This window comes from Daphnia magna, linkage group LG3, assembly GCF_020631705.1.
Source record: "Daphnia magna isolate NIES linkage group LG3, ASM2063170v1.1, whole genome shotgun sequence".
Lineage (NCBI taxonomy): Eukaryota > Metazoa > Arthropoda > Branchiopoda > Diplostraca > Daphniidae > Daphnia > Daphnia magna.
This window is the reverse complement of record NC_059184.1, coordinates 4,211,353-4,232,428: the sequence shown is the minus strand read 5'-3', so window position 1 is coordinate 4,232,428 and position 21,076 is coordinate 4,211,353. Positions and strand designations below refer to the sequence as shown.

General features: G+C 39.4%; 7 protein-coding genes across 21 annotated transcripts; 3 read left to right on the top strand and 4 right to left on the bottom strand.

Moving 5' to 3' along the window:
- The first annotated feature begins 14 nt into the window (after window positions 1-14).
- On the top strand, window positions 15-2,048 carry LOC116919808. 2 transcript variants are annotated; one of them, XM_032925855.2, is made up of 6 exons: window positions 15-157; window positions 218-485; window positions 557-796; window positions 1,084-1,227; window positions 1,336-1,599; window positions 1,681-2,048. In XM_032925855.2, exons 1-6 carry the CDS (start codon window positions 80-82, stop codon window positions 2,046-2,048), a joined length of 1,362 nt encoding a protein of 453 aa, XP_032781746.2. In that variant the 5' UTR covers window positions 15-79. The 2 variants fall into 2 exon arrangements, with proteins under 2 accessions (XP_032781746.2, XP_032781745.2); XM_032925854.2 differs by having other exon boundaries at window positions 1,663-2,048.
- LOC116919803 (F-box only protein 30) lies at window positions 89-4,645 on the bottom strand. 10 transcript variants are annotated; one of them, XM_032925842.2, is made up of 14 exons: window positions 4,275-4,645; window positions 3,868-4,192; window positions 3,129-3,799; window positions 3,012-3,070; window positions 2,758-2,952; window positions 2,566-2,689; window positions 2,393-2,493; window positions 1,675-2,335; window positions 1,529-1,615; window positions 1,308-1,416; window positions 938-1,236; window positions 567-862; window positions 267-500; window positions 89-164 (listed from the first exon to the last, which is right to left on the bottom strand). In XM_032925842.2, the coding sequence occupies exons 1-8, from the start codon at window positions 4,326-4,328 to the stop codon at window positions 2,242-2,244; spliced, it is 1,623 nt and encodes a 540-aa protein (XP_032781733.2). In that variant the 5' UTR covers window positions 4,329-4,645; the 3' UTR covers window positions 89-164; window positions 267-500; window positions 567-862; window positions 938-1,236; window positions 1,308-1,416; window positions 1,529-1,615; window positions 1,675-2,241. The 10 variants fall into 10 exon arrangements, with proteins under 10 accessions (XP_032781733.2, XP_032781736.2, XP_032781735.2 ...); XM_032925845.2 differs by having other exon boundaries at window positions 1,360-1,416; XM_032925844.2 differs by having other exon boundaries at window positions 938-1,224; window positions 1,360-1,416.
- A 146-nt stretch (window positions 4,646-4,791) lies between these two features.
- LOC116919807 (sphingomyelin synthase-related protein 1) lies at window positions 4,792-7,596 on the bottom strand. Its single transcript, XM_032925853.2, has 9 exons — window positions 7,207-7,596; window positions 6,853-7,132; window positions 6,560-6,773; window positions 6,397-6,474; window positions 6,211-6,328; window positions 5,989-6,139; window positions 5,774-5,912; window positions 5,665-5,704; window positions 4,792-5,591 (listed from the first exon to the last, which is right to left on the bottom strand). The coding sequence occupies exons 1-9, from the start codon at window positions 7,378-7,380 to the stop codon at window positions 5,328-5,330; spliced, it is 1,458 nt and encodes a 485-aa protein (XP_032781744.2). The 5' UTR covers window positions 7,381-7,596; the 3' UTR covers window positions 4,792-5,327.
- A 65-nt stretch (window positions 7,597-7,661) lies between these two features.
- On the top strand, window positions 7,662-9,180 carry LOC116919814 (plasmolipin). Of its 2 annotated transcripts, none has more exons than XM_032925868.2 (5): window positions 7,662-7,811; window positions 8,012-8,150; window positions 8,231-8,410; window positions 8,474-8,581; window positions 8,646-9,180. In XM_032925868.2, exons 2-5 carry the CDS (start codon window positions 8,040-8,042, stop codon window positions 8,745-8,747), a joined length of 501 nt encoding a protein of 166 aa, XP_032781759.2. In that variant the 5' UTR covers window positions 7,662-7,811; window positions 8,012-8,039; the 3' UTR covers window positions 8,748-9,180. The 2 variants fall into 2 exon arrangements, with proteins under 2 accessions (XP_032781759.2, XP_032781760.2); XM_032925869.2 differs by having other exon boundaries at window positions 7,671-7,811; window positions 8,035-8,150.
- On the bottom strand, window positions 9,073-11,898 carry LOC116919804 (deoxyribodipyrimidine photo-lyase). 3 transcript variants are annotated; one of them, XM_032925851.2, is made up of 11 exons: window positions 11,625-11,898; window positions 11,297-11,548; window positions 11,095-11,220; window positions 10,811-11,013; window positions 10,691-10,745; window positions 10,517-10,620; window positions 10,252-10,450; window positions 10,038-10,190; window positions 9,932-9,971; window positions 9,751-9,873; window positions 9,073-9,670 (listed from the first exon to the last, which is right to left on the bottom strand). In XM_032925851.2, exons 2-11 carry the CDS (start codon window positions 11,358-11,360, stop codon window positions 9,379-9,381), a joined length of 1,359 nt encoding a protein of 452 aa, XP_032781742.2. In that variant the 5' UTR covers window positions 11,361-11,548; window positions 11,625-11,898; the 3' UTR covers window positions 9,073-9,378. The 3 variants fall into 3 exon arrangements, with proteins under 3 accessions (XP_032781742.2, XP_032781741.2, XP_045027373.1); XM_032925850.2 differs by having other exon boundaries at window positions 11,297-11,898; XM_045171438.1 differs by lacking the exon at window positions 11,095-11,220 and having other exon boundaries at window positions 11,297-11,898.
- A 638-nt stretch (window positions 11,899-12,536) lies between these two features.
- Window positions 12,537-14,504, top strand: LOC116919811. The gene is made up of 5 exons (XM_032925860.2): window positions 12,537-13,005; window positions 13,343-13,475; window positions 13,540-13,643; window positions 13,713-13,748; window positions 13,815-14,504. The coding sequence occupies exons 1-5, from the start codon at window positions 12,676-12,678 to the stop codon at window positions 14,262-14,264; spliced, it is 1,053 nt and encodes a 350-aa protein (XP_032781751.2). The 5' UTR covers window positions 12,537-12,675; the 3' UTR covers window positions 14,265-14,504.
- On the bottom strand, window positions 14,436-20,960 carry LOC116919796. Of its 2 annotated transcripts, none has more exons than XM_032925829.2 (8): window positions 20,768-20,960; window positions 17,183-18,447; window positions 16,328-17,115; window positions 16,130-16,253; window positions 15,832-16,063; window positions 15,634-15,749; window positions 15,298-15,570; window positions 14,436-15,077 (listed from the first exon to the last, which is right to left on the bottom strand). In XM_032925829.2, the coding sequence occupies exons 2-8, from the start codon at window positions 18,329-18,331 to the stop codon at window positions 15,033-15,035; spliced, it is 2,727 nt and encodes a 908-aa protein (XP_032781720.2). In that variant the 5' UTR covers window positions 18,332-18,447; window positions 20,768-20,960; the 3' UTR covers window positions 14,436-15,032. The 2 variants fall into 2 exon arrangements, with proteins under 2 accessions (XP_032781720.2, XP_045027369.1); XM_045171434.1 differs by lacking the exon at window positions 20,768-20,960 and adding an exon at window positions 19,969-20,712.
- Window positions 20,961-21,076: the final 116 nt, after the last annotated feature.

Here is a 21,076-nt window from a genome sequence, read left to right as displayed (position 1 = left end):
TTCCTTGTGGTTTAGTAAGCCATAGGGAACGGTAAGTTGTGATCGCAATTTTAGTTTCTCTAAGGGGCTAATTTTGGTGATGGCAGTACCTACAATGTACCCTGCGTTTTTAGCACTTTCTTCATTCCTCCTAGTTATCATACCAGCAAATTCACAAGTAATTCCTGTTAAATTATCATGAAAAACCTTTACTTAATTTTGGCAAAATGTCACTCAGATTTCCTATGGGTCTCTTGGCCGAGGATTGTTGAATTCAGATTACTTACAAACTGGGGGTCTCATCTATCCAAACACGGATGGATCAGGACCCCAAGCAGACAGTTTGGCTGCAGCAATTTATGGGATAGCTGTTCCTCCCGGATTTAATCAGTTCTCAGCCTCAGAAAATTATTTTGGACAGAATAGAGGAGATGGATTTTCCGATAGTTACGGGGGTGTTGGTATAAGCGATGCAATCAAGCCTTCTGATTTACTACTTGGGACAGGTGCGGTTTAAGTGCCTAATAAAAAATTGAATTTCAAGGAAACCCAAGAAAATTTGTTTTATCGAAAATAGGAATACATACAGGTGGAAGCGGCCGAGGAGGAAGCCATTCAACATACATCTCAGATTTCTCAGCGTTCGGTGATTTTGGATCCCATTCAAGCAGTGACCAAAAATCGTCCTCTTCTAGTTTAGTAGAAATCGACCCAATTGCAGCACGTTTTGGAGTTGTTATTCCGAACGTAGGTCATGCTCCATTTGACCCATCGCTTAGTGGATCTACGGAATCTTTCGGCGGAGGCACTAGCACTGGTAGATAGTCATTCACTTATATTGGTACATGACACAAACGACACTTGATGTCAACACGGATTAGGTCTGTAATTTTCAAAATCACAAATCACTTGCCAACGCTTATGACGAAACAAGAAAAGTAAACACAGACAAGAATACTTGTAAAATAAAGTTTTCTGAAGCTCTGCATGGAATTGAGAAGTTTGACTGAACCACTTGACACTGTGACTGCGTCCAAAACTGCCACAAGCAGGGAAAGAAAACTACTGCAAAATGGAATTTCAATTATGTATCCGACTGTACAGGGGTAGGTGATGGAACCACGGATCTATTCAACACTAGCCCTGTGGAGACCAGTATCAAATTTGATTTACCCACTCAAGCTACATTGAGTGATACTTCTTTATTTTCCTCTCAGCCTAATACAGACGTCAACAATATATCACCTGGTAAAAATACTAATTAATATAGAAAAAAAAATGTTCGTTACTTGAAGGAAGAAAAAAAATACTATAAAGGTCGACATTACAATTCTTAACATGTCATATGTTTTTAAGTCTTCAGCAACCAAAATGCGTTACCTAGAATAGACGACTCTTTTTCGGGGGATCCTACGATAACGGGAAATGTCAGTCCACCTGGCGTTGGGAATGCAGGAAAGAATCAAGCGGATGTTATCACGAATGCTTACAAGTTTTCCGATAATCAAATAATTAAATTGGAAGAAATAAAAAAAAACTTTCAGCATACCACTGCTGCCAATGGGGCATCTGGCAAGTTTTTATCTAGCCTTTCAACTGCCCATGCTAACACGCCAGAAAGTACGCCAGAAAATTACTATTATATAAAATAGATTATTAGATACAATTCCGAGCTTATAACAGCACTTTCTTTACATCTAGGTCCGGAAGGGGTTACTAACGTTGAGCTGATTTCCGTTAAAGACAAAAATAGCCAACTCCAGACAACTGTTACCTCCAAAGAAAAGGAACTCAAACAGAAGACATCAAACGAGGGGAACCTTCCTTATGTCAAATCTTCCTCGCCGTATGTTTACCGTGGCGCCCATCGCGAGCAACAGAAAGTGGAGCAGTCGAAAAAAGATACCATCGTTATTGATACGCCCGAAAACATTCCGGCTGCCGAGTACCTAACAGCGCAAGAAAGCAACGGAGAGTCTGTTAGCGATCGAACAAAAGAACCCACAGCAGAACACAGCAATTCTTACAGCTTCCTTACAGCACCGGGGTATCGCACACACCACAAGTAGTTGCGCACTTAGACATTGTAAATTCTTTAGCAAGAATATCGCGATTACTTTTTTGAAACCGTAATGAACATACATAATTTTTGAAAAAAAAAAATTTAATCTATTTAAATAACATCTGCGGGCTAATCACTAGACAGCGTTATAAGGCGTGTGTTTATAAGGCGAGTAAATGGCTTACATAACCAATCGTATCTTAAAAGTCCGAACACTTCCCTTCAGTTGTATCACTAGCGAAAGTTTCCATAAATCCAGGTAAGGCAACACGTTTTGGAAAGACATATGACGACCTGGAAATGAATTGTCAGTACTGTAAGTGTAAAACATAGTAACTAGATTGAACTAACTTAATGTTGTAGCGACAGTCCCGCAGATGATTGCTGATATGTGGGCTACTCTCGAATCCCCATCGTTCCACGGGACTGAAAGAAGTACTAAAAGACCACCGCTAATATAAAGCGTGAAAAAAATTATAGTATGATAGGTTAGGACGTGGGCTAAATCTCTTAAATTTTTGTACATAATGGGTAATAATCCATCCTTGTTGACTCTTTTGCCAATGAGCGTTAACGAGACCCCTGTTATAAAGAAGAGAACGAGCCACCTCGCGAAGAAGATGGCAAGTGACCGATAGATGACACAAGCTACAAATGAAAGGAGAATGTTAAAGACCATTCGTTATTTTTGGTCCGTTTTGCATGCCGCAGAGTACCTGAAACCATCCAAGTAACTGGCTACTGCTCTAAGAACCTCAAAGGGAAGATCTGTCAAGCAAAGTTCGTCATGCTTTCTAGCGGTATCTTGCGGAGTTCTCGTGACTCCAAAACTCTCAACGATCGAGCTGTAAATGATTCGATGGTCTGGACTAACTGGAAACATACGTCGTCTGGCAAACGAGCAACCGTATCTAAGGAATAAGATTGATTAGAAAAGATAGAACATAACTAACTTTTGAATTTGATTTACCGCGCTAAAGGACACCTTTGCTCGATCCATCCATCTAGACCACCATGGATTTCACTATGCTAAAATAAACTTGAACGTTGGTGATCTAATATCCCAAACTATCTTTTCCCACATTACCCAATTGCGATAATGCCAGGCGAATTCATCCCGGCGAAAATCTTGGGCACAGACAAATGTATACATTGACTTCGGTTTGCTCTGGTAGCGTGGAATACACTCGATAGACAAATCAAGGCCAAGCGTAGTGAGTAATGGTAATTCCGGAGGATTCGAAGATAATAGTCCACAGTTTCCGGAACCTCCAAATGGGGCGTCCAAAATTTCATTGGTGCTACAATCGTCATCCAAGCCGTTACTTATGTCACTCAGCGTGTCTTCGTCGACGACTTTGTTTTTCACGGGAAAACAACTATCATCTTGATTAGAGACCAAAACTGGTTGCTGATTCTGTGCAGCACTTTTATTAAAAAGCTGGGCGCACATGCTCTGAAGCAATCCTGGGGGTTTCCGACGACGACCCCAAGGAGACTCGTCGTCCGTACTTGAAACACTTAAAATGCTATTATCGCTTCGCTCGGCAGACTGTCTTGGAGTACTCACATTGGAAAGACCATCGTCTGAAGAAATAGATTTTACTTTCATTTTTACAGTAGGTTCCCACAAACTTAAGATGAGGGGAATTGCAGGATGTCTAGGTGTGAGGTTACAGCGCATGAGCTTCTGGGTTTTCCTTGGGAGATTCATCCAGTGATCCAAAACTCCTTGGTCTCGAAGAGCCAATGCCACATCTATTTCAACACTGATTTAGTTTCACAAGATTTCTATTCAATGAAGATACATTTCAAATAATTTCTACCAAGCTGTTCTTCTCGAAGCTGTGGATTGATCTGAACAAATGGAATGTGAATTTGCCTTTCCTTGGTGCATAATGGCCAACGGTTCCATTCTGCATTACATGGCACACAGCTTGCAGGACAGGATTCAAGATGGCTTCCACGGTGTTTTCGGAGTACAATATGGGGGCATCCATAATTTGCATTGATACAAGGTTCTTGCATATTCGGACAGAGAAGGCTGTGTTCATTGTCCTTACAGCTGTGGAATGAAGAACCACATTTTCTTTGGCAACTAATGATTGCACAGGATAAACCTTCAACAGCTCTCTTGGTGCACTTTGAAATCTACAGACCAGGTTCACAAAAATTAAGATTAAGCAGAAATGCCAGAAGCATTCACTTGTAATAAGACTATTTCAAACAATACCTTAATACATGTTTCACAGTGGGCATGGTACACCTTTTCTGGCATAAGATTCATTTTTAATTTGATCAACTTTATCACAGCTATATATTTGAAAAAAAATTAATCGTTATTCGTTTCTACTCTAATATCTTGATAGAACAGTAACAGATATAATACCGCTTCGTCAGTAAGCAATATCATTTATGGTTACCAATGACTTTCTGCAACTAACTATTTTCTAGGATCGAAGTAGCTAAATTTCGTCTGCAAGCTCGGCACACGAAATCCCCCAGGCAGAATTACATTACGTGATTGCGAAGCCTTACGCCGTTTCGAGATAGCCAATTGGATGCTTTTTTTTTTAAATTCTATTGAGAGATAACGTCAATTATCCAGTTTCAATATAATTATTGCGATATGTTTCAACAGGCAGCAAAGTTGACCCAAGTCGCTAGAGCACTTCGTTCTGTGGTTCACAGTTTCGTAACGAGATTGCAGTCTCGTAGCCTACTACTTTATCTGATCTGAAGACTTCAAGTATAAGTAGGGTTCTCGTGTATCATACTAAATGTCGCTTACAATGCATATGGCCGTAGTAACCGGACCTAATACGCACCATCCTACACGTATTATCAAAATGACAGTGCCTATAGAGTACAAGTGCACTATTGCCAAATGCTTAATACTTAGAAAACCAAAGTAGAACAGACATGGATATTTTATGCATGAACGCAAGAGACCATCATTGGAAAGAACGAGACAGGCATAAAATCAGTAATTCAAATACTTAAGTTTTGAACTTTTTGCCAGATTCGTAATAAACAAGTACAAAAAGTGCAAATCGAATAAAAGGAAAATGCAAGTGACTAATACTAGATGGGATCAGGTGTTTCTGTGCCATTGGAAGAACTGATTAGTTTACGTGTGCAATGGACATCAAATCACAACGACAGAAACGTGGGCAGTCGAACGCGCTGTAGCGAATCCAAGGTGAAACTAAATAGAGTATAAATCTTACTTCATTACTTTTCCGATGAGCGAAAAGCACAAAAAATGCAGTTCGGCGATATCCTATTAATTTTTCTTTTTTGATCGTTTATGGTTAACGTCAGGTTTTTCCTTGTCGGAAACGTTACTGTTGAGTTTTCGGGCTTGACTAAATCCAACATGTTTCCATAGTTTAAGTAAAAACTTTTTCCATCGACGGCGATAGCTATTCAGCGACGCCAAGGAAAGATATGTCCAGGGCATTTGATATTCATTTGGAACCATGCCATCAATGCGCGCCTCGAAGAAGCTGAAAAGTGGAAACCATACTCTTGCACGGTATCTGTCTCGCTATAAATAAATTATATCAAAGAAACGTTTTTATTTTTTGCTTCGTTTAACATTTGACCTGGTATTTTCTAACCTGTTTTAGTGTGCGGGAATTGGCCAACGTGTGGTAATATCTGAAAGCCAGGAAATATCGAACATGTAATAGGTTCTACTACTTACTACATACTATTTGTGCTACTTACAAAAACATGCGTGACGATATGTAGAAAGCGACAAACACATCGATGGAGTAATGCTCTCTTGCGGCTAAGATGAAGAAAACTCCGAACAAATTTAAAATCCAAGTGAAAGTATGCAAAAAATACAGTCTACGCGGTGTGTCTACAAGAGGCAGAGGAAAAAATTAAAAGGTTTTAAAAGAACCGGTAATTACGAACAGAAAAGATAATCGGATTACATTCTGTGATGAAAAAATTGAGCATCGTCAGTGTGACTGTGTGTCCGCTAAACATGTAATCGCCGCAAGTCCGAACACCCTGGACGCTCATACCGAAACCTCGCCATATTTCAAGAGCTTTTTCCAGTTTCGCCCATATATCGCCGTAAGGCTACGTAGATAAATTCATTATAGCATCTATAAGTTACATTGCACTTGTAGAAATAGGTGGAAAAAACATACCCTAGGAGAACAATCTAAATGAGAACCCGGAACACTTAATGAGGTGATCATCATTGTAACGCATCGCAAAAGAAAAACAGTGCCTGTTAACGCAAAAAATCGGCGCATCAAAATGATTCTGGAAAATAACACCAAAGTTTGTTAGAAAGCCAACTATAAGGTAAAAAAAAAAATGTCATGGAATACCTGTGTTTGTGGCAAACAAGAACAAGAATCCAAGTAATTAGAAGTAGGCATCCTGACACTTCGCACATATCGAATGCCCTGACAATAAATTCAATATATAAGAAATAAAAGAAATCGATTTAAAAAAAATAATAATAAAATAAACATGTAAACCAATATTTACCAAGGAATGAGAGGAACGTTGTCTAAAAATATATCGGGAAGAGGAGGATATTTTTTCATATCCGGGACACGGTCATGTACCGTGACCATCACGAGAGAAGTAATAATGGTCACAACGACAAAGTAAGTGATACTTAAAAAAGTTTTTCCAATTTCTGGGTCCAAGTGAGTTGCCATTCCAGGACTTGTTGGATTTCCATCTGCTGGACTTACAACTAGATATGGAAAATCCAAGATATTACTATGAATAATTCTTCACATAGATAAGAAGATAAGAAAAAAAAATTAACCTACAGAAATTTAGCTCATCAACAACAAATTCAGGAGAGCTTTCTCTTGTGTGTCTATTAGATCCATTTTGGTGTATAAATGCACCCGAAAAGTCCATTTCTTTCTTTGCATTAATAATGGCAGCCAGTTTTTTCTTTGGGATTCCATAAGCATCTTTAGAAGGGAAGGGGAGGGCCAAGAGGGCTTTGCTACTTACTGGAAACCCCATTTTGTTGATTTTCTCCTCATGCCTCATCCTTAACAGGAAGAGCTGAACAGCTAGATTTTTTACATCTCCTAACACCTGGAATTAGAGTGACTTGTTAGAATGATTGACAAAAATGCCAAGAATAAACATAGCTTTTATTTTCAACATACCTCAATGCTCAGAGGTGGACTTTTTAGATCCTTTTCAGAAAGCATTAGTAGGGCTGTTCCATTAATTTTATGGACATCGCACAGCAAGGTGCCATAAGAACCGAATCCTATATGGGTAAGCCATTCTTTGACGTGTGCTTCTGTCCAGTCGGTTGCAGAACTTGGAAGCGCCATGGTTTGTAAAAAACTAACGTGATCGTCTTTACCAACAAATCTTTTGAGAATGTTCGTTCGGAATGCAGACAGACAGTCCTACAAGATTTGGCCTGCTTCCAATCAGCTTCTGTAACATAGAACTGCTATTGATATACGCATTTTCTCAAGTTAGACTCAAAAATATATCTTGTTGCATTGCGACAAACATCGCGTGTCGTGTCCCACTTTCGTTTTCACTTTTCGGTAGTTGTCTGCTATGAACAACAAGTTTGTGGCATAGGCTATTTGTTAGCCGCTTGGGGGTGCTGGCGTCATCATACGCCTTCTTACTCAACCCTCAATTTGGGCGGTTACCTACCAACCCTCGTCTGTCTAAAAGCGGAAAGCTCGAATCTCGACTAACACTCCTTGATCTGTTTAGAACTTGTAGTTTTATAGAGAAAAAAAGGGTAAGGTTAATATTGACGCTTGCTACAAAAACATTTGTAAATGGCGAAATTATGATTCCTTAAGCAACTGTTTAGCAATCTTTCTTTGAACTGAATCGTTACATTTTTGTGATGCATCTGTGTAGTAGAATAGTTTGTAACTTATCTTCTTCATAATCTGGCACATCTTCTATTAATTTACAAATATGCTTTTGTATCAGCTGCTGTCTTCTGTGTTTTACAGCCAAAATGGCAACAGTCACAACCACAACAACAACCACCTCAGGTCCATCTTTGGGAATATCAATTGATAGAGGTTATGTCAACACCCTGTTTGGACGGTTCAATATCTTGATGTTGGTAAATATCACCTGTTGAATCTAGGCTCTTGAAACAGAATCTGATGTGTCTTATTCTTGTGTTCTGTTGGTGATTCATAGGCTATCAATGCCATTTGTTTCATTTGTGTTGCTGCACAACCGTGGAGTGCTTATATTCCTCCTCAAGGATGGTTTTACTTTGTCTGTGTCACGGGTTTCTGGTCAGCTCTCATTGAGCTTTTCTTAGGACTGTGTCGGATTCAGGATAGGATGGTTAGAGTAGTGCCATGGAAACTAGGTGTAAGTACTTTGTTCCATAAGTAACCTGTAAACAAATTAGTAAATTTATGCAATACTATCCAGTTGTTGATCTTTTGTGCTCTATGGTCGTTTTTCTACCTGACGGCCGCTAGTGCTGTCACACATTATGCTGTCAACTATTCAAATAAAGATGGTTGGTATGCTGGGACGGTGAGACATTTAAGTTTAAAACATAAACTAAGGTTGAAACTCATTACATCCTGTAATCTTTTAGGTATTTGGATTTATTGCAACAATCATTTATGGTATTGTTGCTTATTACCGACTTCTTGATTGGAAGGGAGTAAGCCCTGTTAGCGTCAGCCAACCAGCCTAATTCTTTCGAGAATCAGTTCAAGCACGAATCTTAATTTGCTGTCATCACGCGTTCAAATTCTCGGTAACACCCTTCGATCTGATGTGGTTGAACACTAATTTATATCACCACAAGCTGGACCTGCTTTTGTTTGCTTTGGACCATTAAAATTAAATAGTTCTAAATGTTTTTGAGTTTCTGTTACACTTTTGCATTTTTGTTTCGTATGCGATGTTGTGCCTTCTGCAATTTGCCTTCTATTGAATTTTAAAAAGACAATACTTTTTGTTTGATTTTTCCCGGTCGATTGGCATCCTGGCAGAAAGTGATGCATCCAACTTTGAAATGATCCAACAACTAATGTTCTATCTATTTTTTTCGTTCTAACACATGTCCCCAATATCACTTCGTTCAAAGAGCATTAATAATACAAAAGAGGTTTAGAAAATGTGAACTAATATATGCCACTTTTCTTCATTAAAAGAATACTTCCGCCTACAGCTTTCTTGAAGAATTGTTGTTTTTATAATGCAATGAATAAAAGTGAATGCAAAAAAACCTGAATTTCCAAACAATAACTCGGACCACCGTCACTGTGAGCCACGTTGGTCAAAATGCAACAAAATACCACTCCGTTACTTAAAAAAAGCACCTATTCATACTTCACACCTTTAATGGGATATGTTCTTGCACCAAAACGTTGAACAAATGCCACAACATCAAATTTGCGTTGGCAGCCTTTGTAGTTCATGTAGCGAATCTTTCCGAAAACATCTCGTTGCTTCCAGCCCATGTCATGAATACCACAGATGGACCACATACAGCCAACATAACCACTAGGGTCTCTTCCATCTAAACTGTATCTATCGTTCAGATATATAGCAAGTCTTAGAGCTTCTTCGGGCGTCGCCGTCCATTCCAAAATTTTTTTGGCCCAGTACATTCTATTGGTTTCAGCACAACGAAAAAATTAGAAATGGACCGATCCGATGCATTTATTGCAACATGGCTAAGCATTATGTACCTGAGAAAACCATGCATTTTGCCAGTTCGCGTCAACTGTATTTGAGACGCGTTCCAGAGATCGTCATGGGTCTTGCCTTCTTCCAACTGTTGAGAGGTAAGTAGCGCTGGTCTTTTATCTTTCCTGTAAATGATTCGTTACATCAACGGGTAATTCAGTGAGATTAAGAAATTTGACTGACTTGTGAACATCTAAGGTTTCCTGTGCCCAATTCGCGGCGCCTAAGAGAGGAATGCAGAAAATAGCGTCATTACTTCCATTGTCAGACTAACTTATTTTGTTTGTACCTTTCAAATTATCGTAATTAGGATTGTAGAAGCAAAAGTTGTCCGACAGTTCACGTCGGATAAGTGTTTCTTCAATATAAACATCTACACTTTTAGCATACTTAGCCTTATATTCTTTGACCTCCAAAATGCAACGCTGGGCAGACAACTGACCTATTCAATAAGGTGATTATTATCATTATACACGCAAACATGAGTTTTTATACTATAATACCAAAATGTAACCAAGGGGATAAATTACTCAAAGCCGCCACGTTTGGGTCATTCCGTTTTTCTCCAAAAAGTCTTAAACGCTTTTGGCAAAAATTTGACAACTCGAGCAAGCCGCTCTTCGTGCCCGGCGTAATCCAGTCCACTTCTTCTACCGTACGGTCCACTTCCAAATAAGCATTTGCTGCCTTCCAATCTACAGGCTATCACCATTGCCAATATAAGAGTGAATATCTAAAAAATTTGAATTGTTAATGCCGGCATATTACTTTTGCTTTTGTTTGGGATGGATGAGGGTGTGTAACAACCGCAGGAAAATCGGTTAAAAATTCATCTAATTTATCATGAATCTTTTTCCTAATGGTCCGTGCTCCTGATAAAGATCGAAAAGATTCACGTGCTGGCAAATCTATGACATAAAATCAAACCCAATTAATTTTTACCGATTTCTTGTTTGTCAGAGGCCACCCAAACAGGGACGATATTATGCGCATCAACCTGGAAAATGAGAAATAGAACTGCACTGAATTCAGAAAAAAAAAAATCTATTTACATCTTTATACCTGACAAAATGGAACATCTTCAGGAATACTTTCCTTAACTTTTTCTATCCATGAAAGAGGAACTCTTAAAGGTGAGAAATCAGCAACAACTGCATCCAATTTCAACTTTTTAATGAGATTTGGCACACAAATTTGAGAATCTCCTTTAAGTAAATGAAATTCTATCTGAAGTTTCTGGCATTCAGCCTCTACTTCCTCTAAACCTACAAAAGATAAAATGATAACAACCTATTCTGATTCAAATTTGATGGTATTTGAGACAGAAGTAGAAAAATATATAGCACCTTTCAACATAAAACCAAATTGTCTAATTGTGGCTCCAAGAAAGGTTGGTACTAGGCAAAAGCATACATGCAGTGGAAGTTTCATTTTTAGAGCTAAACGCTGTGCGTACAATAATGCCCAATTATCTTTAAAAAAGAAATTTTTAAATTGTACTATTAAATATTTTCAAAGTCTGCTTCTGCGTTGTTACAGAAATAATACCTTGTACTCTTTGTTCACGTGACATCCAATATAGAACTCCTCCACCGAAATTTCCCAAGTCCATTGATTTGGAGAGCAGGCGGCACCTTTTCTTGTTGAACTTGAATTCTAGAATGTTTCCAGCACATTGTTTCCTTTTCAATTCAACTGATGCCAGGAACCCTGAATCCACTGATGGTGTTCTTGAACTACTTGGTTCATCATCAGATGTTTCCAGTTTTAATTTCTTTGCTGCTGGGGTTTTGGAAGAACCTTTAGCAGAATCAGGTTTGCTCATTTCAATGGACAATAACTTTTTAATTCACGAATTAATCAACTTCCTCAAAACCATTCTTTCTTTCTTTCTTTCAAAATCTTCGGTTTTTGCAAGACCGCTTGTTTTCGAACAGAAAGGGCATCTAGCGGTGGAAACCTCGGTAGAATTTATTACAATACATCGAATTGCAACATACCAGAAAGACAAGACTCTTTTCTGAAACAAAACACCTGAAAACACTAAAAAGCAAAATCATTATGCTTCAAAGAATATATGTTCCATATCTAAGTTCGAAAACCGCATAGGTTCGTCAGCATTAAATAATTAATAGCTACGTTACTACTTGGATGTGAGCTGCGATTAACGTTGCATAACCGCCACTGCAGTCGTGGTTCTTTTGAAATTACAGGTTCCATGTGAAATAATTGAGATAATTCTTTACTTCCGTACGAGCATGATCCGTCCACGTTCGATTCAGCCACTCACCGAGTGGCATCGGAACGATAACAAAAAGGATGATTCACTTCCGATGACGTAGATGTCTCAGATCGTAGTATATGTTTTACAAAATTCTCTGGTCAGCTGATACGGCACGATTTCAAAAGATCCATATCGAAACTTGGTTATAAATCGGAATTTTGTTATAATTAAGCAAGGATGACACAATAGACTATTATAATTGGAAGCTTGAAGGGTAAACTTTATGGAATATTTGTATGTTTATAAATGGAGTGGGTAAGCCAAGCAGAATAGATCACTAAACGTACTGTCATCTAAAATATGACTTGATTAATATTTTTAATAATTAAAAATTACGGTATGTCACGGATGTATAATCCTCAGCGAATGTCTAATTTTGTTATGAAGAACAAGTGTTTTGGCCTTCGGCCCTTGTACCTAGTAAAGGTGCGAAAAAAGAGAAAGGGCTACGTGGATTTGCCCGTGTGAATTTAATCAAAAGTGGTTACACGATTGGCTGTTTCAGGGGCTTTCAGCCACACCTCCCATATGGTCTTTCCCTTCGGCCATTCATAGGTGGATAAGCATAAGCAGCATATGAAGAACTTGGATTTCGTTCAACGACAGTTTTCTAACTGATGCGTAATAGTGATCACCTGTGAGAATGAAGTTGGAACAATGGAAACTAGAGGCTGTCAACGTTCAAGATGCCGAAGAACTCTTTTGGCCAACCAGCCCAACTCGTTATTATTCTATCCCTCGTTCAACTCAGAGGCTTCCTCCTCGCACGGACAAACAGCGAAGTCCAACCCCTTTACAACAATTAGCCTTGGATGCTTTACTGCTACAGTTGAAAAACTTGTGCCAACAAAAGAATTACACAGAAAACAAACGAGCATTAAAGCACTACCTGAAATTTCAACTCCCTGCATCCATTCGTCAACAGTTGCTGACAGCCTCGACGAAAGATAGTCGCATCTACACTCTACTTGATGTAATGTATTGATCGTTTCCACTCACTCAACACGTGGGCCTATGTTGTGGCGGGAACTGAATTTCGTTGTTTTCATGGGAAGGGATGAGTAGTTAATTGTCTAGACCATGCTTGCCCCGTGTAAGCTCTTTTATCTTTACAGTCTCAAGGACGTTATGCCTGTACGTATGCATTAAAAACGAGTCATTTACAATTGTCAATTTAGCCAAAGTTGAAGGTCGAGAAATTGAACATCGTCTATCGAGTTTTTTTTGTTTTTTTTTACATTTTGATATGTTTATCGTCTGGTCATACTGTACTTCGAATAATCCAACATAAATCTTTATTTGCTTTGCAGTTGAGCATGTTCGAGCTTTTGTTATCGACATCTGTCAAGTATGTTTACGTACAATCGGTACGAACGTTCTTCCGGCAATCATTTGTAACTTCATTGCGTCAATTAGGCACTGGACTTGAAGAGTTAAACATTCGTAAGGCAATTAAGTTTTATTGTTTTTTTTTGTTTGTGTATCAATGAAACAATTTCTGGTACAGATGACAGTTCGTGGCTCCAACGTCGAGAATGTTTACCATCCGCTTTTGCACGCATGACCCATTTACGCAGAATATCGCTTCGTTACTTAGCAAATGATCAAATGGTAAATATCTTTGCTTCATACCTTTTCCTTGTCCATGTAATAAAAACGTTACTTTTTTTTATGGAGCAGATTGCCGCTTTAGCCCAAAACTGCCTTCACCTCCAGGTAGAAATAAATTAATTTAGTTGTTATCCAATCATAGACTATCTTTTACTTGTTTTTGCGATGAAGGAAATGGACGTCAGCTACTCCATTGACGTAACTGATTGCGGGATGAAATTTCTCTGTGACCCTACACTGATAACGACGTCAATCGAACAACCACAAACATCCAAATGTGGATGGAAATCGGAACAACGTTGTCGAAAGATATCCGCTCCATCAGCTCCAAGCCGCCATGTGTCCGGATGCATGGTTTGGTTTCCTCGGTTCCTTGAACGCGGTATAAGGCGCTATTCGGTGCTCGATGAAAAGAAACTCAACAATCACGAATCACCAGCCCATCAATCTCAAGAAGATATTTCTCCACAATGGCCGGAAGATGAATTATCTCTAAACGGGGAAATTTCTTCCACTTGTATCAAATCACTCCACCGGCTGGAAATTTTGGGAACAAGCATTACATCACTGGGCATCGAACTGGTGGCAGCAACATCTCCCATCATAACCATTGTCCATTAAAATACCAATCGATTTACTCGTTTTTGTATACATATTACTTTTGTTGTTGTTATGAATTTGGTTAACAAGTAAAACAAAAATGTGTTCTGGCTAGAGGGTTCCGGCACCGATAACAATCGTAAATGACTGTCACACGAGCAACAGTCTACGGAGCAGCAGCTGTTGAACAAATGTTTTGCACCTGGTGTATTAGTTTCATGATAAACTCATCATCACATAAAAGCAATTTTGAGGTCTGTATTTTTCTACTAATGACCCTTCATTGAAACATTCTGTCCGGAAGGGTTTACGTGCCATCTGTACAAGTCGATGGCAGGCATGCAATAAAGGTAGATGATAAAATCGTCTTCTAAGCACGACGTATTTTCCCACCCATATAAAATGGTGACGACAAATCAACAAAACGGCGCACGTTTCAATTTAGTTATTAAAACTAAATGTACGTCCACAATCCCTTTTTTTTTATTACTACAATTGCTTCATTTCATTGGACGCAACATGCTTCCGTAATTGCTTTCTGTATAAGAATTTTTAAAATAAGAAAAGTATAAATTGATTTCAACATTATAACCAAATAAATGCAGTCTCTGGATAGTTGAGGGGGAATGATAGACGGACATTTTCAAAAGGCAACACATCAGTTATGAACAAACATATAAAATAAAAAAAAATAAAATAAAAAAATAGTAGGCATTTTGCATGGCAACCTGTCATTGAACTGTGCTCATTTGGCACATGCGGCAGAATTTGTCGTAGAAATTTGGTTTTTCATGTATAATTTTGACGTGATCGTGCTTGTAGAACAGCTTTAACCTAAAATCAACGAGGAAAAACGATGAGTTTCATCAGAAGAAGGCTTTCTTTCGCGTCAGCAACTATCAGATTACACTACTCGATACGTACGTAGCTATGAAATAAACAACAAATGAAAATAAATCCTAACGGGAAAAAAGAAAGCCCTGCTTCAATTGCAGATCCCTGGAAATAGAGGAAAAGTGCCTAGTAATCTAGAAGACATGAAGAGATAACCTACTCGATCCCGATCCTGCTGAACCAGTTCAATGGGCAGTTTATTGGCTTTGTTGCGTAAAGCCTTGTCAGCGCCATATTTGAGCAAGATATTGACCAGCTCCAATTGCTGCATGTCCGTGACCTCTGAGAGAGTAGCAGCGCTATGCAATGGCCGGTTGTCGTTGTACATGGGGGCATTGGCTGAACCCGGACACTTTGATAGGAGCAATTCTAATAGAAAAGGGTCACGTTTCTCAATAGCAATGTGCACTGGAGTTTTTCCGCTCGTTATGTCCTAAAAACACAATTTGACCTCCATCATCTATCGTTAAGAAATACACGAAATTACGTTGAATACCGATAGACCAGCATCTGCCCCATGTTCGAGTAACAACTGGATGTTTTTGATAAAACCTTGGCCAATCGGATCGTTCGCCTGGTAGAGCATAACAGTTTCGTGGAGAGCAGAACGTCCTGTTTTCATCCAAAGTGCCGGTCAGCATACAAAAAACATGATCGAAACTATGGAAGCTCACAAAATATATAAACATCTTACCTGTGTGGTTTCGTGCATTAAGGTCAAAAGCCAGTTTGTTATCGACAGTCCGAACACGTACCAAATAGCGTAGGACCTCATTATAATCGTCACCCCACATTGCCAGATAGTGAATGACCGTGTTGCCCTTTTCGTATGTTTGATTTAAAGGTATACGCAAGGCACTCATCGTCTCGGCCAGGTAACCAGCCACTAACGGACGACGTTCACTGGCTGCCAAGAACAAGGCAGTCTAAAAATCCGTGAAAAAAAAACTGAACTATTTCTGTTCAACAACAAAGAATTAACCAATTTTTACTTCTCTTCTGTTATTCATCACACAAAAGACTTTTGCCGGCTGCGGATGATTTTTTAGACGCTCCAATAGAGCGTAGAGATCTTCGATTTTGTATGCTGGATTCGCACAGGCCACCATCAATGGACTACATATATTGGAATAGAAAAAAAAAATAAATACAAGTGATTTTCTCACGATATGGCAGAGAAATTAATTTACGTGTCGCCATCATGATCCGCCAGAGTTAGCGCTTCGATGGTAGATTTCACCACTTGGCGCATAGACTGTTCCTTAATAAGTGGATTCATACTTGTTGCCATCTCTTCATGAGCCGTTGGGTACGGTTTGATTGCTGGTTGCTGTGATGGTGATTCAGATGATTGGATTGCAGGTTGCTTAGCGCTGACGAGTGTTGCAGGACTTGCTGCTGGCTGCTTCGGTACGATGACAGAAGGACCCGGAGAATACTGCTTCGGAGCGACGATTACAGCACTCGGTGGATGTGGCTTTGGAGCGATAACTGCAGGTTGCCATGACGACGGACTGGGTTTATTGAGAGGTATAAGCGGAGGTGGTTGAGACGATACGATGGTCATCCGCACCATTTGCCTCTCGACCGAGCGAGGCAGCGGACTACTTGGTCCTGGACTACTATTAGCCGAAGAGAGCTGAGGTGACATGACATTTGAAAACGGAGAATTAGATGACGATGATGCATAATGCGGAGATGCAGCCAAAAAGCCTTCTACGAAGCTTCTTGTTTGCCAAGGGCTTGCCGGTGAACCTGGAATGGAACTGACGGAACTCGTCGCATAATTTGGTGTATGACAGGATGATCTTGAAGGGGAAGGGGTCATGATATTGTCCATTGATGGACTCGGTGGTTGAAAAAATGGTTGTCCATATAATTCTTCGTAATCATGGGGCCCCAATCCTTTCACCGCATCACTGATTGGGAAAAGCTGACAGACGAGGTGGATCACATCCTGAACATCTACACGCTGGTCCTGTTTGTTAAACATAAAAATGTTGTTGTATTACTATTATTATTTTAATGAAGTAAAATTTAATCACCTCGAGAAAAGGTGGTAAAGAATCTCGTGAAAAATTATCATATGGTTGTTGAGGATGTCGAGAACTCTGCTGTTGATGATGACCCGATTGTGGTGGTTGGTAGGTTGAAGAATTTGTATACGTCAAGTGCGCCGGCGGATGTGGATAGCTTTGCTGTTGGCTACTGTAACAATGGGTGGATTGATGGGACAAATGCGTACCGCGATGTCCATGAGCAGTTGATCCACTGGCGTACGGATGATGGCCCGAATCCCCTCGCCGGAGTGGATAAGGCGCGTTATTGGAACTCGAATTTCTTACAAGTCGTTCGTGACCAAGAGGACCACGACATAAAATCTGTGGCGTTCCGTCGTCCATACTAGCAAATCTTGCTGGACGGATGACAGCGCCACCAGATAACGACGAACTTCTAGTCAACTGTTCTGATTTTCCGAGGAAAACCCGAAAAAATTGACGAATCGCTAAATCGCTACCAAATGACTCTTGGAACATGTTAAGTCCGGCTGGACTTTTTCTTTTGACCTCAATCAAGTACATGAAAAGGAAAGATTGTAGTCGTTTCAATGCCATGGCCCGATATTCTTCGGTAAATTGCTGAATGTTGGGTAAATCCAGCCGGAGAAAACGTACCAATCTGCAATAAGATTGTCGTAGTATTTCTTTTTCTTGTGCCGTGACATGTCTGATGGAGTCAGATGGCCCAGGGGGGAAAAGAGGAGTTAACGGAGGAGGTGGACCAAGTGGGGGTTTCCTAGCTGATGAAGCCGTCAAATCCAATGCCACGGCCGTATTATCATCGTCGGATAATTCACCTTTACCATCCTCAAATTCTTTCCCTTTATCCACTTTCTTGCGTAAATCCAACGCCATGGTGATTAAATTTTCAATCAAATCAAATATTTCACACGATATGACCTCGCCAAACACGTCTTCGTCTCCCGTATTTAACTCTTCTCCCGAAGATGATTCAGATAAAGATTCACTAAGACAAATTCCTTGATCGTCGGAATCGTCGTGGCGCTGATGACTTGGTTTCTCAATCAGTCTGTCAAATTCGTTTTGTGGGTAATCTTGCAGCACTGGAAAGTCTGGTATTAAATCAACACTTGATTGTTCCAACTGACGGTTAGAATTCTTCACGGTTTCCATGGCTGCCGTATGCCCACTGGATACCAGCAGCAGCACGGGGCCGGAGAACTCGCGAAATCATCAAACTGTGCGATCGCAAGATGAAAACTTGGTTCTTGTCGATTGGCTGAGTAATCCTGATATAAAAAAAAAAAAAAACGATTAAAGTAGCAGAGTCAAAATAATAACAAATAGAGTCTAAGTAATCAATAACATTGACTAGAAAAAGCGACTGGAACATGAAGCCATTTTCGATTTACACCCCATTATCTTCAATAGATAACGACAAATGAATTTTCAACAGTTTTGTTTTTGTTTTTGTTTTGACTGCAGAAAATTAAGCCGTGCCTGCACATTTCATTTTTTTTTTATCATGCTAATATACTGTAATGTTCTTCAGCCAATGCACGACGATGTCTATTATAACAAAAACAGTAAGAGACGAGAGCACTGTTGTTGTACACGGATTGGACATGGTCTTTTAATGAGTGACCAAAATTCATTAGCAAGAAAACATCGTGTCCAGATTCCTGGAAAGAAACGTGTAAAAACATAAAGGCTGATTACCAGCAAAAAGCTGCAGAAACTGAAGAAAATTAATCCGTGCCTGCACATTTCATAAAAAAAATAATGTGATGTTGAAATAATGTCCTCCAGTTAATGCACAATGATGACTATTCTATATGTATATATACAAGAGACGAGAACACTGTAGTTGTACACAATGAACTAGGACTTTTAATGAATGGCCAAAATTCACTAGCAAGAAAACCTCGTGACCAGATTCCCGGAGGGGAACGTGTGAAAACATAATAGCTAATTCCCAGAATAAAATGTGTCAAAGTAAGCAACTTTAACACATCTATTCAAGAAATAAGATAGCACATGTCAATAAAATTATGAGTAGCTGCGTATTCGAAATTGAATATATCCACTATGACCCTAAAATAAAAAATAAATAAAATACAAGTAACGGTCAATCCAGTTTCAGAAAAACTGATTTGCTTCTACTTTGGCTCCAAACCCTTAAAGAATGTTGTTTGCCAGCAAACAGAATTTTTAAATTAGAAAATGCCCAAAGAAGGGCAGATGGAAAAAAAACCTGGATTTTTCAAAGGTTGGTCGCATTTCCATCGCTTCAAGAAGCACAACCCACAGAATTATAAGAAAAAAGTGAAATAAAATAAGAACATGTAAACCTAAGACTTGCGTAAGAAAATTACGCATTTAAATTATCTGAGTTTGCGGGTTGGGCTTAAACAAAAGATATTTCCATGTGGTCGTTGTATTGCATCACGTGCGTTTTCTTTTGACCCGTTCAGTTGTTTTCTAGTATAATGAAAAAAATGTTATTGATCATATCTGCCGGTTGCAACGTAGTAGGCTTTATGATAGAAACGAGACTGGGTGATAAAACGATCGGTTGATAGTAATGCTATTCTGCAGGAAATGATTCGGTCACGGGTTACAATGACTAACGCGTCGCTCATAGGATCAAGTTGCCTAGTAACACAGATAATCATATCTGTAAAAATGGTGCGAGATCGCACAAGACATAAAACACCCTACGTACATGTTTGTAATTTGACAGCGATTGTTAGAGTTTAAAAGAGGTTGAAAATAAACTAGATTTGAAACTCAGATAATGTTTGCCTTACATTCAGAATGAATAAGGTGTGGCCAGTTCTTGGTATCTCAGGTTGGAAAGAAACTTATATTCGAATGCCAAAGAACAAGAACAGGTTTTGTTTGCAACCTCAAAAATAAGGCCCTTTTAGTAAGCTCTAACTTTTTTCGATATTTTGTTGTTTTGTCAACTGCCCCATCTGTTTTAGAAAAAAAAAACTTGATTTTTATGCATTCACATTGAAATACCAGCGGGCAGAAATAATTGCCTAACTGGTTTCTACGCGCCTCGAGACACACGGAAATAAAAAAAAAAAACCCAAAATTTAGGTTTGTTGTAATATTTCAGCCCGTCGATCAATCTTCCACCGCGTCGTTTTCCAATTGGCTGGCTTTAGGTAGATAACCGTAGGGGTTACGTCATGTGAGCCATGAGAACCGCCGTTGTAAAACAGTGCCGTTGTTGCTGGCATAACTGAAAAGCTTTTTGTATCGCTTGAAATACAATATTTTTCGTATTGCTAGGTAGGTCTTTGCAACAGCAACAGGTGAACTCCCGTCCCAACCCCCGAGGCTCGTGCGCAAAGCGGGACTTTCCCTCAAAACTGTAAGCTTTTCGAGAGAGAAAAACTATACCCGAGTGTGTCATGCAGTTCGTTTAACTGGCAACCAAAAAACGAATACGCAGTTGTTATCTATCTCGACAGACAGACAGCACCTTTCCCTCGTTACAGCTGGAAGAAAATCAAATGACCTTCTCCACGAAAACTGGATTCTAGTAGCATTTTGAATTCCGAACATGCAATTTTTTGTAAAATGTTGGAAGCTTACTTTTCTCGTGCTAGGCAGAATGGTCAGCAGACGAAAGTTCTTTCCACTTTCACCTTTCGTTTTTCTTGACAAAACGATATTTTTGTCTTCAGTATAGATAAGATGAAGCAAAAATCCACTGGCCTGCCAAACACCAAAAAATAAACAGCCCCACAACCCCAGAACTTTACGAAGCAACTCACACTACTGACAGGCAGTCACGTACAGATAACACATAAAGTATCTTTCCCTTGGTTTGGCTCGCGGGGATTCTAGCCTAGCATACATTTCGAAAATGGGGACATACAACGCTACCTATGGGAGACCGAA

Bases quoted from the DNA above. Each gene is read 5' to 3' on its own strand.
- LOC116919814 (XM_032925868.2), top strand. From the start codon at position 8,040: ATGGCAACAGTCACAACCACAACAACAACCACCTCAGGTCCATCTTTG. The intron at 8,151-8,230 runs GTAAATATCACC...GGTGATTCATAG, and splicing joins GGTTCAATATCTTGATGTTG to GCTATCAATGCCATTTGTTT. The intron at 8,582-8,645 runs GTGAGACATTTA...GTAATCTTTTAG, and splicing joins ATGGTTGGTATGCTGGGACG to GTATTTGGATTTATTGCAAC.
- LOC116919807 (XM_032925853.2), bottom strand. From the start codon at position 7,380: ATGGCGCTTCCAAGTTCTGCAACCGACTGGACAGAAGCACACGTCAAA. The intron at 5,913-5,988 runs GTAATCCGATTA...TGCCTCTTGTAG, and splicing joins CAATTTTTTCATCACAGAAT to ACACACCGCGTAGACTGTAT. The intron at 5,592-5,664 runs GTTAGAAAATAC...ATTTATTTATAG, and splicing joins ATTCCCGCACACTAAAACAG to CGAGACAGATACCGTGCAAG.
- LOC116919796 (XM_032925829.2), bottom strand. From the start codon at position 18,331: ATGGAAACCGTGAAGAATTCTAACCGTCAGTTGGAACAATCAAGTGTT. The intron at 17,116-17,182 runs GTGATTAAATTT...TTTAACAAACAG, and splicing joins CTTTACCACCTTTTCTCGAG to GACCAGCGTGTAGATGTTCA. The intron at 15,750-15,831 runs GTAAGATGTTTA...GGATGAAAACAG, and splicing joins TAATGCACGAAACCACACAG to GACGTTCTGCTCTCCACGAA.
- LOC116919804 (XM_032925850.2), bottom strand. From the start codon at position 11,573: ATGAGCAAACCTGATTCTGCTAAAGGTTCTTCCAAAACCCCAGCAGCA. The intron at 11,221-11,296 runs GTATTATTTCTG...TCTTTTTTAAAG, and splicing joins ACGTGAACAAAGAGTACAAG to ATAATTGGGCATTATTGTAC. The intron at 9,874-9,931 runs GTCAGTCAAATT...AATCATTTACAG, and splicing joins GAAACCTTAGATGTTCACAA to GAAAGATAAAAGACCAGCGC.
- LOC116919811 (XM_032925860.2), top strand. From the start codon at position 12,676: ATGAAGTTGGAACAATGGAAACTAGAGGCTGTCAACGTTCAAGATGCC. The intron at 13,006-13,342 runs GTAATGTATTGA...TTTGCTTTGCAG, and splicing joins GCATCTACACTCTACTTGAT to TTGAGCATGTTCGAGCTTTT. The intron at 13,749-13,814 runs GTAGAAATAAAT...TTTGCGATGAAG, and splicing joins AAAACTGCCTTCACCTCCAG to GAAATGGACGTCAGCTACTC.
- LOC116919803 (XM_032925839.2), bottom strand. From the start codon at position 4,328: ATGAATCTTATGCCAGAAAAGGTGTACCATGCCCACTGTGAAACATGT. The intron at 4,193-4,274 runs GTATTGTTTGAA...CCTGGTCTGTAG, and splicing joins ACTGTGAAACATGTATTAAG to ATTTCAAAGTGCACCAAGAG. The intron at 3,800-3,867 runs GTAGAAATTATT...GTGTTGAAATAG, and splicing joins GCTTCGAGAAGAACAGCTTG to ATGTGGCATTGGCTCTTCGA.
- LOC116919808 (XM_032925854.2), top strand. From the start codon at position 80: ATGGCAGTACCTACAATGTACCCTGCGTTTTTAGCACTTTCTTCATTC. The intron at 158-217 runs GTAATTCCTGTT...AATGTCACTCAG, and splicing joins TCATACCAGCAAATTCACAA to ATTTCCTATGGGTCTCTTGG. The intron at 1,228-1,335 runs GTAAAAATACTA...TATGTTTTTAAG, and splicing joins CGTCAACAATATATCACCTG to TCTTCAGCAACCAAAATGCG.